The 14,862-nt window shown below is 43.4% G+C and overlaps 1 protein-coding gene across 2 annotated transcripts in view; it reads right to left on the bottom strand.

Moving 5' to 3' along the window:
- Positions 1-13,120, bottom strand: part of LOC119653211 — a 317,232-nt gene extending 304,112 nt beyond the window's left edge. For both annotated transcript variants that reach the window (XM_038057781.1, XM_038057780.1), the window contains exon 1: positions 12,971-13,120. In XM_038057781.1, the coding sequence (XP_037913709.1) occupies positions 12,971-13,034 (64 nt within the window). In that variant the 5' untranslated portion in view covers positions 13,035-13,120. The remainder of the gene's footprint in view (positions 1-12,970) is intronic.
- Positions 13,121-14,862: the final 1,742 nt, after the last annotated feature.

The following is a 14,862-nucleotide window of genomic DNA, read 5'->3' on the forward strand; positions in this document are numbered from 1 at the left end:
TAAGCCGACGGAAGGCAAGACATTTGCGGAAGTCCTTAGTGAAATCCGCTACAGGATGAAACCCGAGGAGAACGGAGCAGAGGTGTCTTCGATACGGAAAACGAGGAGTGGTGGAGTTCTCGTCGAACTGGGCCCAAAGAAGACCAACAAGAGCACGTTCTGCGAAGCGGTCAAGGGGCTATTGGGGGAGAAGGCCCTTGTTTCCAGCCTAGAACCCATGTGCTCTCTGGAAATACGGGATCTTGACTGCCTCACAGAAAAGGTGGAAGTAGAGGAGGCGCTAAAGCGTGAATGTCCAGAGGTAACCAATGCCAAAAACTTGCCGTGGTGGATGTCCCCGAGCAATATGCGAGGAAACTCTTTAACAGCGGGAGAATCAAAATCGGATGGGTAGTATGCAGGTACGAATGCGGATAGTCCCCACCAAGTGCTACAGGTGTCTGGACTATGGACACACATCAGCAGCTTGCAAGGGTCCGGACAGGTGGACAGCATGCCGGAGATGCGGCCAAGCGGGTCATCAAGCGAAGACTTGCAAGGAAAGCGAGAGTTGTGTTCTCTGCAGGGATCGTGGCGCATCTGGCGAAAGCGTCGCACACACTGCGGGCTCGGGACGGTGTCCGATCTTCAGGGCGGAATTGGAGAGGGCTAGGGTGCGAACGCCATGATCCGCATTTTGCAAATTAACATGCACCGGAGTGCAACCGCTCACCAGTTGCTAGCGCAGTTCGCTGCGGAAGTAAATGCTGATCTAGTGCTGATTAGCGAGCAATACCGAAACAAGGACCCGTCCTCATGGTATCTCGACTTATCGGGCACCGCTACCATCTGCCCGCTGGAAATGGCGGCGAGAACCGGGCTCGTAATTTTAAACACCGGATCCACGCCAACGTTTCGGCGCTCAGGTTGTGAAGGAAGCATTCCCGACATAACTTTTGCGTCGTAATCTCTGGCATCATCGGTGGACGGGTGGCGAGTCCTAGAAGACTTCTCGGCAAGTGATCATCAGTACATTGCGTCCGAAGTGTTTGACGCTACTTGCCGGCGAGCACCAACACGACGTTCCCCCTGCGTGTGAATCCACCAACGGTTACAAAAAGCAAAAGCTAAACAAAGGTATAGAAGCGAGGCTAATGCAATTAGCACCACATAAAGGAGCTATTCCATGAACAAACTAAACAGCCGCACGAAGCAAAACTAGAATGATGGTCTCACGGGGAGAGTGGCGAGAAAATAGGTTTTAGTCGGTAAAAGTTCGCCATCCGCGTCTTCGATTCTAGATGCGTATCCATGATGGAGTTTTCTTAGCTAAATGCGAAAGACAGACAGGCAGATTTTAATAGGGTTTTGTATCAAACATAATTGACTGGGGAAAATCGATTTTTCATATATAGGACTTTAGAATTTCACTCATATGTCAATTATTCTCGTTAATTATGTCCGGATAGCTGAGTGGTTAGAGCGCAAGGCTGCCGTACGGAAGGTCGCGGTTCAAATCTCACTGGTGGCAGTGGAATTTGTATCGCGATTTGACGTCGGATACCAGTCGACTCAGCTGTGAATGAGTACCTGAGTCAAATCAGGGTAATAATCTCGGGCGAGCGCAGTGCTGACCACATTGCCTCCTAGTGTACCGTTACGGTCTTGAATGAAGTGCTCTAACACACTTCAAGGCCCTGATCCAACATGGATTGTTGCGCCAACGATTATTATTATTATTAATTATGTCATCAGCGGCTTATTTGCATGGCTTTAGATGCAGTAAATTTGCCCGAAGTTGGTAAGTTTTTCCACGAAACTTTCATAATCATCATCATCAGCGGCGCAACAACCGATAAATGAAGAACTCCAGACGTCTTGGTTTTGCGCCGAGGTCCAACAATTCGATATCCCTGAAAGCTGCCTGGCGTCCTGGCCTACGCCAGGGTCTGCCTCGTTTTATTTTTCTACCACAGATATTGTCTTTTCGGGTTGGATCATCCTCAATTATACGGATTCAGTGACCCGCCCACCGCAACTTATTGAACCGGATCTTATCCACTCCTAGACGGTCATAGTATCGCTCATAGATTTCGTCGTTATGCAGGTTACGGAATGGTCCCTCCTCATGTAGGAGGCCAAAACTTCTTCTGAGGCTTCTTCTCTCGAACGCGGCCAAAAGTTCGCAATTTTTCTTGCTAAGAACCCAAGAATCCGAGGAATACATGAGTACTGGCAGGATGATTGTCGTGTACAGTAAAAGTTCTGATCTTATGGTGAGACATTTCGAGTAAAACAGTTTTTTGTTTGGCGGCGCGAATTGCATCCCGTTTGACCAGTGCGGTTTAATGTTGGTTTTTGGTGCTGACCTTATATCGCCGCCTGCTCGATCTGGATATTCGCCGACGACGTCGCATTAACGCATAAACGTTTATAAGTGGAATCAATAACTCAAAGAAGGTCGTGAAAGTTTCGAAGACGATGAGGGTTCTAGCGGACCATCTATCTCTACTGATGAATAACATGGAAAGAAAGTTGAAGAACTTGTGCTTACCAATGGTCGAATGAATTTTAGAGATCTCATTACTGGTATGTCGAAAGGATCTGTCAATATCGTATTGGAAGATCTGTCCTGGCTAGTGTCAAAACGACTTAATTTCTTCAAAAAAGGAGCGTCACATTAGAATCTGAGAAGAAATGCGCTCTGAGTATTAACCGGTCATGAAACGGAAATCAGCGACCAATTCAGTGAACATCGTGCAAAAGGAGAAGCCAGACTGATAAGTCGATCGAAAGCAAAAATAAAGTTGACAGTGTTGTCTTCTCAGAAGTCCTTCTATCTGGCCAAACCGTTAACAAAGGTAATTGTTCGAGTATCCTTTGTGTGAAACTATTCGCAAGAAAAGGCTTGGATAGTGGGCTGACAATTCTTGGTTTTGGCAACACGATAGTGCACCTTCTCACGTTGCACTGGTTCCACAGATCCCATATTAACCTGATTTACTACCGTGTCATTACTGGCTATTCCCGAAATTTAAAAGACCACCGCAGGGAAACTGTTTTGAGATGACAAAAGCGATAAAACGTGAATCGCTTCGCACTCTGAAAGTCATCCTTTAGGTGGCTTTAAATCTTGTTGTTATGAGTATGTTAATGTAATTATAATCAAACTATTATATATAATACAATTTGCTAAAAAAATGAAGAACGATAATCTTGCTTTTTGAAGCCAAATATAGTCGAGAACCCTGTAAAAATTATCGTCAAAACTTAGGAAAGTATCAATCGATACCTGCCATTTTATACCCCGATTGGCTGTATTTAGTGAAGAAAAACTTCACGGCCAATTTTTGCGCGCATTAGAATCATCATAATCATCATCAACGGCCGAACACCCGTTGTTCGGTATCCGGACATCCCGGCTTTGCGCCGAACTCCACCAATTCGGTATCCCTAAAAGTTGCCTGGGGTCCTGGCCTACGCCATCGCTCCATCTCAGACAGGGTCAGCCTCATCTTATTTTTCGACCATAGATATTGCTCTTACAGACTTTCTGGGTTGGATCATCCTCTCCTATACGGATTGGATAACTCGCCCACCCGAATCAATTGAGCCAAATTTTATCCACAACCAGGCCGTCGTGATATCGGTCATAAATTTGGTCGTTATGTAGGTTACGGTATTGTTCATCTACATGTAGGGGGCCAAAAATTCTTTCGAACGCTGCCAAGAGTTTGCAATTTTTCTTGCAAAGAACCCGAGTCTCCGAAAAATACATGAGGACTGGCAAGATTATTGGCTTGTACAGTAAGAGCTTTGACCCTATGTTCAGACGTTTCGAGTGGACCAGTTTTTTTTCAGCGGAAATAGGCTCTGCTGACTGCTAATGACAAACAATTCATCGTCGTAGTTGTTATCAGTTGTAATTCCATCGGCTCCTGGCGGATTATGATTTTTTAGCCGATGGATTTCACAGACTATTCCTTCCAGGCGTGGTGGTGGTAGTATTTGTCCATCGTCTTCAGTTGGCAGAACCTACAACTGATATTTTGGCTAGTGAGCAGTTCGTCAAAGTAGTCAACTCATCGCTCCAATATGCCCATTCTGTCGGAAATCAGATTTCCCTCTTTGTCTCGGCAGGATGGGCATCGAGATGTATAAGGCTTCGTCCTACTGATTTGTAAAAATTCCGTACGTAGTGCGGCTGCTTCCTGAATTTTTCAAGCTCAGAGATTTTTTGGTTCTTCCAGGTTTCTTTTTTCCGTCTGTGAAGGCGCTTTTCCTCTCGACGAAGTTAATTGTAAGTCTTGGCGCGTTCTTTGAGAATGTAACATTACTCGGTATGCGACATCCTTCCGTTCCGTTGCTAGTTTACATTCATCATCGAAATAGCCGTTTCGCCTTCTTTATTTCTGTGGCCTTACCAATGATTGCGTCCTTCAGGTGATTGTGAAGAATATTTGTTGATGGTTCACCTCCAGCATCTCTGTTGGCTGCGGTTATTGCGGCATTTATTTTCCCTTTATAGATATTACGAGAACTCTGTTATAAATGGCTGAGGGGTTGCGAGGTTCCATTGTCATACAAGCTCGGGGTGCCATGTCAATGAGATAGTGGCCCGAGTCTATATTGGCGCCCTATATGTTGTGATATCCATCAAGGTTGAGAGGTGGCGGTGTTCGATTAGCACGTATTCAATTTGGTCGAAAGTGGTCGAGTCTGCAAAAGCTAACTTATGCTTCAGGACCACTTTCCACGCCACCTGGTTTGGTGGTCTAACAATCATTTTGTGCGACACTGTTAGTAGGATTATTCGCAATCCATTGTCATTGTTAGTTTTGTGTATGCTATGGTAGCTAACGTATCGCCGGTATATGGACTTCGTTTTTAATTGGCAGTTAAAAACACCAAGTATCATTTTGATATTATACGTGGGGCAGGCTTGGAAGTTTCATTCTACTGCCTCGTAGAAAGTATCTCAACTCTGGGATCTCCTCTGTAGGTACGTGAACGTTAATAAGGCTTATATTTCGAAATTTGCCTCGTCAACGGAGAGTGCACTTCACTTCTGTTTTCAAAACCGATAACACCACGTTTCATTTTGTGGCTGACTGGGAAACCTACCCCGAGCAGATGGTTTGCCGAATGGCCATGATAATATATGGTGTAGTGGCTCTTCTCCAGGAAACCGGTCCCTGTCCATTGCATCGCTTGCTACACCAGCCTTATATTGGCACAGGGTATCAACTAAGTTTTTTTCTGTACAGGTAGTGCACGTTCCATGAGAATATGCGCAAATCGTTATTCCGTTTTCATTGCCGGGTTCGTCGTTGTAAAGCTTTGGTGGCTTCACAACTTCGATTTTCCGTGCAGGGTTGTCAGCTTTACCCAACCCACAACCTGGAGGACCAGTTGGTACAATTTGTCCCATTTTCGTGGGTACCAATCCACGTTACGCCCTAGGACCTATACTACAGTTTGAGCATGTGTATGAGATCCCCTTCTTAAACTAGACGAGGGACGATGTATCCCACTACATGCATGGGCGTTTGTAGTTCCCACCAAATTTCATGTCAATCCGTACAACCGTTTCTGGAAAAGTGCGTGTAATAGACAGATACACAGGTTTTCCTTCACAAAAAAGACTACAAATGGACATTAAAGCAATTCTTATAAAGCTTTCTCATCATATGGTTAGAAAGAAAATCACTTGCTCAGTAAGTTAAGCCATATCTTGAAAAACGGTTAAAGATGAATGCAGACATTGGAGAAGTTCAGACAGGAAGCTCGCTTTGGACTTTTAGCATTGCTCTTTAGACCCTGCTTATTTCCGAGTGCCTTAATAACTAAACATTAATTAATTCCAATTCAGTTAATCAATATCTCCAGAATTGTACAACAGCTTGCGTCAATTGGTTTTATTTAGACTGGAAGTTATTCATTCATAATTGGAGAATATAAGACAATGGGGGTGGTAACTAGTGCTTCATAATTTGTGCAGCCTTTAGCTCTCAAAACTATTTGTGAATTTCAAATACTAGCCAACGGTAAATTTATTCAATACGCCTGATGTGGGAGAGCTTCATAGGAGAATACAAATTATTCTCCGGCCCCTGTTGAAATCGACTTTATTAAGGCTTCAATTGCTCCTGCTGGCATGTTTATCTATTTATATACCTACATGCTCATGTGTATGTCTTACAGCTCCTCAACTTCGGAAAATTTAATCCAAAGCATCTGGATGGAATTCCATCTAAATAGCGACCAAGGCCAAAAAATAGACAGGACTTCAAGTGGAAGTGATCATTACCTGGTTGGTGAAATCTAGAAAGACCATGAATAGATAAATACGACAGATATCGGTCAGCACAAATGCTAGTACTTAATGTTACGCCCTAATAATTTTAGTAATATTCACTGGACTTTCCACAGCAATCTTAATTGATATCAAATGTGTTACATTAGCTTGCGATGAATATACACGCTAGCATACATGTCCATGTTCTCCTGAGGAATATGCTCCTTACAGGGAATATTAAATCAACATTGAAATTCATTATGGGATTTCTAATTCAACATTAAGTTATTACCGAGTCATTAAAATATTTGATAAGTCATGCAGGATACGTGTGTAGTTCGGCTGAATTCACCTTCAGAGGCTTACGTATGCAGGGAAACTTCGTATCAGGGTCACCCCTTGTGGGGCACAATGCGCAACCACAAGTAGGTCGTAATTAATATTTGTATTAAATTTCGCTTAATATGAAAATAGTGTTCGATTTGAGATGTTTATGTGAAAAGAGATCAAGAAATTACCGAGATTATTTCCTCAGACGAAAAGTATGATAGCTTACATGCGAACAAACATCTGTAGGATTTGTTAATAATCGATGCCTGCAGCCGACGTGAATTAGCTTAGTTAATGGACTATGGAATATTCAGGAAAATGAGAAGGAATTGGGGGTGCGATTATTGCTTAATGGTGCACCGAAATTACTTTTGCTGTGATTGCTATTCATTCAATTCAATGGCCACATTGACTTCAAATAATACTCTCTTTTGTATTAATGTAAAAATACGCTTTATTATTTATTTTGCTATTATTTATTCATTCAGTGAATAATGAAGCGAGTAAATGTTATTGCTAAGACCCGAAATTAATTTTTACTCACGTAAAATTAAGTGCAATTAATAATGTATCGAACTCGTGCTGTCAGGATGATTGTTTATTTAATATACAACGGAAGAAAGCATCAGACGAACACTCACTCCTAGCCTAGAATAATGCTGAACTTACACAGCTACGAGTCTGAATTCAGGTAGGGTAATCACCGACTTGTTTGAAAACCATGACCGAAACCTGACAAAAGATATCATCGAGATTTTCTAATACTTAAGCAGCATCTATATTTTATCTAAAGATTCGATTTCTCAATAGCAAACCCTGGGCAGTCATACGGAAGGTTGCGGTTCAAATCTCACTTGTATCGTGATTTAACGGCGGATACCAGTCGACTCAGCTGTGAATGAGTACTTGAGCCAAATCAGGGCAATCATCTCGGGCGAGTGCAATGCTAACTACATTGCCTCCTATAGAGTACTGTACTCCTGTAGTGTACCGTTACGATTTTGAATGAAGTGCTCTAACACACTTCAAGGCCCTGATCTCAACGATAATTATTCACTCTCCGAGGTTGATATTTGGAGCCAAGCTTCCAAAACCTTAGTGTATCGTACTACTATTAACAAAAAGGTACGGATCTAGACCGCGGAGTTACCCTTCAGAAATCCAGGATGTCAAAGGAACCATACATATCGGATAGTTTGCAGCCGGGATTGCTGACCGTATGCAAACGGAGCCTCAATAATCTCTGGTAGCCTCATTGAGTAAGTTTGAATTTACCATGCTAAGGCTGGAGTTAATAACTGCAAATACTCGTGGGGACTAAATGGACTATAAAATTATCAAAAAAGGGAAAAAAGTAACCATGACCATCATACCACACACAAGGATGTCCCTCAAGTGGAGAAAGGAGAAATTAGGATGACAAACATTGGAGCCAAGTTAAATATTGGCCAACCATGCAGATCGCAACTAACTAAGCCACTCGATTAGAAGGCAAGGACTAGCAAAAGTACTTTTTTGGACGGCGTATCAGTCATCAGGAAGGACAGAGGCTTCAGTAGCGCAGGCACAAATTTGAATCTGCGCTATATGAAGGAAGGCCTGCATTCGGACGAGGCCGTAAAGCAGGGTCACGATAAACCTAAGCCTAGCGGGGCCAAAAGGGGGAAATCAGCCCCCGAAAGGGCAATGATCCGAAGAAACCCCAATTTGAACCCAACAGGGCGGTCGTACTGGATACGTCAGGAGTACAGGTAAGAAGCCTTATGAAATATAAGTTTGGAGACATCCGTGTGTATACGCAAATCAAGGAAAGGTACCACCGCGAACACATCGAGTGGATCCCCGAAGGAACCGCAGATATCATATAGGCCGAAAGGGCAGGACCGAGAAGGAAAGTAGGCCTGTTGCCCATTCAAGAGGTCAAGCGGGTCGACCATATTTAGGATGCGCCAGGACGCAAAATAGGCAGTTAGACACGCCATGCCCTAAGATTGGAGATGAGCTCCGAACATTAATAAAGCCAATGACCGGTACTAAAATAACCCAGATAAACCTCAATAATGTAAAAGATGAAATAGCGCTGTCCATGGGTGTACCGAGGGCAGATTCGCGGTCTGCAAGGAGGAAGCATGCAGATAATTTAAGATTCCTCTTGCGAAAAACCAAAAGTTTGCATTATTCTTAAATCTAATTAAAAATATACATGCCTTTTAGTTTTATTGGAACTCGAGAGGTAGTCGTGGCATCTGCCAACCCCCAGGTACTAGACATAATTTTAGGAAATAGAGAGAGGAGAGAAGAGGCTGACTAAGAATTGGATGGACCCTATATGTCGGATCATTGAATAAAAAGATCCGACATTGAGGGCAACTCTGAAGTAGAAAGAATAATAACGAATCTTAGGAAAACAGATGGGGCTCTTATCTAATGGACTTTATCAATAATATGGCTCATGTAGAAGACCTCAAAAGATATAAATATTCAAAAATTAGAAAGCAACTAAAGTGGTGTGCTTGGTGGATGGACGGTGTGCACCTTTAAACCACTGGAATTATCCGGAGTGGATCGGATTTTCCCAGCATTGCCTCAAAGGGGCCTGGAAATCGTCTTAGGATTTATTCTAAAGGTAGTAAGAGACAGTTTGGGTTTATGTCGAGGAGGTGGATAAAAGCGGTTTTTATTCCGAAAGCAAGCAAAGTGAATCCTTTTTCTGTCAAGCAGTGGAGCGCAGGATAGGTTGATGCGGAAAATTTCTGGGACCCAACCTATTTCCCTCTGGGTTTGAGGTGTGGCTGGAGCCAAGTCTTTTGTCTATCAGGACCGTTAGTAGGTGGTGGCAGCCAGAGCCTGTACAAAGGGACCCTACTATTGACAAAACGTGACGTATTTAGTCCGAGGAGTTCAAAAACACCTTCTCGGATCCAGGGTGTTATGCAAACCATGCTCATTGGATAATTTAATAGTCTCACTGATACCTGCTCCACTCATTGAGTAAGCCGGACCTTACCGTGATACAGGGGGCTATGGCACGGTAGACCACGTAACCAATATACCCGTGAGATTCAAATGAGTACACGAAAATATTAAAATGGGCAAACAAGCGGGACTCCGTACCGCATGCAAGCTGGCCCATCAGATGGACGAAGATCTTCGCGACAGGACAAAAACAAGAAAGGGACTACACCCAGAGAAGGGAAAAGTTGGGAGGTCAAGCAGTGGAGCCAAAGTCAACATTGGTCTACTTCGTAGACCGCAACTAAGAAAGGTCCTCCCTAAAGTAGCCAGGGACCAGCAGGGAGGACCTCATGGACCATGGAGATGTGTGAGGGACGGAATAAGGAGCTTGTGTTCGACATGTACTGGGAATGATATTCCAGGGGCACACATCGTGACGGTTTACCTTTCCAAAGCCGCAATGGCACGGGGAAGCTTCTACGTCTCATCATGACTCAAAATATGGACCTACACACACCTGAGCATTTTTAGAAGCAAAGACAGACTCTTCACGGGGTAGACGGGGTAGACGATCGATTTCTGGAGGCTTATAACTGGAGAGCTTGTGGCTATCCAAGTCTCGCTGGAAGCCGCGGGAAGAACTTGAGAGGCTGTTGTGGTATCCGGATGCTTCCCAAGTGACGACGCTCGGAATTAGTCATTAGACTGGCGAAGTTTCGTGAAAGCAAAGTGCTACTACTTCTCCTGCGATGCCAACACCCACCATGAGGTCTGGCAAAGCACCGACATTAATCGAGGAGGTAAGCATTATCTGGAATTCAGCCTTAGTAATAAGTTGGAAATACATAACGTAGGGAGCATGGTAACATTCATGACCAGCGCCAGGTAAGAGGTACTAGACATAACTCTAGGGAATATTCTGATGCACAGTTTGGTAAAGAATTGGAGGGTGTCGCATGGGCTTTCTAGGTTGGATCACAGAAAAATCCAATTCAACGCTGAGAGCTATTCGGGAGTGGACAGACAGCGGCATCATAACTTATTTACAGGTGAGCATAGAAATGACAGATAAGAAAAGAGATGCGAAAACCCTGCAACCGGGTGAAACAAACTGGGGACTGGAGGAGGTAAAAAAGAGCCCTGACGATGTATAGGGAACCAAACCGAAACAGCTTCACGCAATTCTATCAAGGGATAGAACAACCCACAGATGCATCCACACTATATAAAGCTATACCCAAAGGCAAGGCAATAATTTCTGTCTGCCTGAAAATGGAATATGGGAGATTTACTGAGAATGAGCAGGATAGGGTACATCTGCTTCATAGAACTCATTTCCCGCCGTCCCAAACCACGCTGGAAAGTAATAGCATTCTGCCTGATACCCCAACAACATCCAGAAGGAGAAGGAAGGTCAATTGGAAACTAGCAAGAGGTTACGCTTGAGATGGTGTTGGGAACCTTTAAACCAATTAAATCATTTGGAATAGGGGCCATTCTCCAGAACTTCTCCAGAGAAGCGCAGAAATCATCTTAGAATCTCTCCTAAAAGTGGTAAGGGGTAACATAGGTTTGGAATATCTACCAAGGGCATGCAGACGGGCAAAAGTGGTCTTTCTTCCGAAGCTGAATAAAAAGGCTCCTTTTCACCCTAAATCTTCCAGACCAGTTCGCTTGATATCTTTCGTATTTAAAACGGTTGAGAAGATCATAGTCAACTGTATTAGAATTGATGTTCAAATGCGTAGTCCTCTACAACACAACGCTGGTGATATTGTTTGCAAGGGCAAATATAGGGACAGAATCCAAACCGGACTACGAATCACTAGTAACTGGTACATTCACCAGGAAGGACAAGCTCGATCCTCTGAGAGCAAGTAGATTACACGGTCACAGAGGACGCTGGTCTGGTTGCTATTCTAACTAATAGCCAAGCAGCTATTAAGGAATTTAGGTCCCACCAGGTAAATTCTAAACTGGCATGAGAACACCTTTACAAATTGAACACCCTCGGCTAGTTCAATAAGGTTTAGATGTTTTCGGTTCCACACCACATGCAGTTAGAAGACAATGAGGCAGCGAATGAAGTGGCCAGGAAAGGTGGAGTGACGCCGCTTGACGAGTTAGATTCATTCTGTGGAGTCGGAAATGTGTTCATGGCTACGACATTGAAAAATGCAGGGGAACAGCTGAGGGAACTTTACCGGGCAAATTTACCAGGAATGGCACAGTCCAAGGTGCTGATGGGGGGATATGAAAACAAGCACTCGAATGATTGTTTAAACCTCACCAAGAAGAGCCTCCGGATCATAGTGGGAATACTCACTGGTCACTGCAGGCTAAACTATCAGCGGGGAAAGCTAGTGGTATCTACGGACACTGTCTGCAGATTTTGTGAGGAGAGTGATGAAACCTGCTGACATGTTCTCCGACAGTGTCCGGTACTTGTGCAGAGGAGGTTCAGGCACCTTAACATGCCCAGTTTCTTCTGCGGTTGACTCCACTGCTTATTGGCAAGCAAATTCAGACAATCTTCAAAGGGGTCATTGGTTCAAGAAGAACGTACTTTGAGCTGATGGTTAAAAACACTCGCATATTTCACGCGGAAATACACGCCATAGATAGCCCCTCTTTATATCTCAAATTATAGGAGGCAAAACATTGGGATTTTAACGGGCACCCAAGCACTATTAGGATATTTGGGCCCAATCACGTGAACTCTAAATTAGTATGGGAATGTCTTAATAGACTGAATGCGCTCGGCTCGCGGAACAAAGTTTGGAGAGAGAAAAAGGGATGGAAAGTGGGGAAGGAAAGAGGAGTGTTTTACCGTTAAGGGATTAGAAAATGTTATGCGGGCTTGTGTCAGAGGGTAGGGGGGTCTCTGACCATCAATATCAAACAAACGCATCAGAGTGCATCAGCAGTGGAAAACTTAGCTACAGTGGCATCTGCATTTAGATTATGATATATTCTGTAAAGTGGTGTTCTTTTAGGAATGCAAAAAACGTCAATTGGGGCGATTGAGCGTTACGGCTCGAAATTCAACCGAGAACATTCTGAAAGGAATGGTCGAACCAATTAATGCAATAAGAAATAAGCAAAAGGCAACAGGGACCCAGGGCGGCTGAAGTTTTAGTCAACATCAAAAGGAAAATATGGAAGAGTTGTAAAAGGTGGTTTCCAAGAAAACGAAAGGCAAAAGGAGGATACAATCAGAGGTAATCATCATCTCCAAATGAGGGCAGGAAATGTATATAAAAAGTACCAAACGAAATTTATTGAAAATGAGGGCAACCAGAAGTCTAAACAAGAAACTCCATATTCTTTTTATTCATTCAATTAATTAGCACACTTTTACTTTTTGTAATAAACTTCTGCAAACGAATCCTTACTATTTAATCTTACCTTGTGACTGGAAGAACATGAATGACAGCATTAGATGTTTATCCCATACAGCACTGCCCCACATTTTGATATTTGTATGTACTTTACATTTAAAGAAGACAAAACACTTAATTTTCACTCCTTTCTTCGTACCTCACTGAAATCTGGTAGCAGAAGTATATTTCATGATAAACGCGAAATGTTTTACCACAACTCACTTGTAAATAAATACCTGGCACTGATTTTAGTAGTGCTGGGGTATGAATGAATTAATCATTTCGAAATTGGTTTGGAGTGGCGACTTGGCAGTGATGCCGGAACACGAGGATTTCTGAAAAGAGAAAAAATAAGAGATAAGTTATGAAATGACGAATAGCAACGATAATGGTGATTTAAGTTAAGATATATGTAACAGTTTAAGAATAATTCAGATATTTTCTTCCCTTCACGCAGTGGATCTTGACTAAATGGCTTATTTCTCAAATCTAAGCTACCAGGCCGACGAGACCATTTCTAATAAATCAGTTGTTGCCAGCCATGTAGATTAACCTCGCATGAAGTACCACCCGTCATTCCCATCCAAGTGTTTTGTTACCACAACCCTTTAAGACCATGATTGCCGTGGGCAGGACAACAGGAGAAGAATCCCCACTCCCCTCGGCTGAAGTTCTCAGAGCTGCTAGCCCATAATCTATAAGAAAGGTAGCAATTCCCCCACTCTGCAAGTAGAGATCTCTTTGAGGCCCCAAGCTTTGAAAGTCACCACCGGCGAAGACGTTGATTTCCGTAAAAATTATTCCTGGGACTCGAAAACGAATACAGATATTCCTGGGATTAATGCTAATGTTTTTGGTCTACCGGGTGAATGTAGAAGTACCAAGTCAGGCCTCGATAAAGCGGCAAAGTCACGGGGAAGTCTAGATGTCATCGCCTAAAGTTAGAAAGTAGGAAAAGAAAGTAGCGCTGATATTTGTGATTCCTTGCGATCCCAGCAAGCCATCACGAAGAAAAGTTTCCTTTCCGGTGCTTTACTGGATGATCACAGAAAGGGGGTTTGATGCCAATTAAGTCAGAAGCCACCACAACGTTTTCACGGCAGGGCTAAACGATGATGGGGGAGCAATCTTAGGTTTGAATTGGAAAGCAGTAGATAGTAACCCAACGCAAGGATCTAATGAAGCCATTTTGTCAACCTGTGTTGTTATAAGGCAGCAATTTATTCCAAGTGGTATATAATAGATAGCATGAAACGATCAGGCAGACATGCGGAGGTAGAAAGGCCGTGATCATGAGCTTGCCGAAAAAACAATTAAACGCGCTTCAGGGGAAGCTTCCTAAAGGTCACATTGTGATCGTGATGGGTGATCTGATAACACCTTGCTCGGATATGTGATGGGGAAGCACGATCTTGGCAACCGTAACGGTAATGGTGGGATTACTTCGGGCAAAGTAAATAATGTGCAAACCCAGGAAGAAGCAGCTCTAATGAGATGTTACTGATGCTCTGGCCTCGCACAGTCTGTAAGAGTATACACTAGCTAATAAAGGCCAAAAAGAGGAAAGGAGTGTGAACAAGATAGCACCAGCTCTGCGATGCATGTTAGGTAAGGCAAGGGGGAGTTTAGAGAGCCGACATGTTTCAAGTTGTAACAGGTATCCGATATATAGGCGCAAAATGAACTATACAGGTGAAAGAAATTGATACAAATCTTAACGACAGCATTCACATCCGTTTGAAAGACGAATATTGGAATTGCGGCAATTACCGAAATTATGGCACCACTACTCAGGCGAAAAAAACATGTGGCGTTTTCAACAGCCGTTTCTATAAGGGCCAAAGTACCTACATTTACAGCCACTATGCTGTGATATTGCACAATAGAACAATATGAAGAGATGCTAGGTAGTTTAGT

Source organism: Hermetia illucens, chromosome 3, assembly GCF_905115235.1.
Source record: "Hermetia illucens chromosome 3, iHerIll2.2.curated.20191125, whole genome shotgun sequence".
NCBI lineage: Eukaryota > Metazoa > Arthropoda > Insecta > Diptera > Stratiomyidae > Hermetia > Hermetia illucens.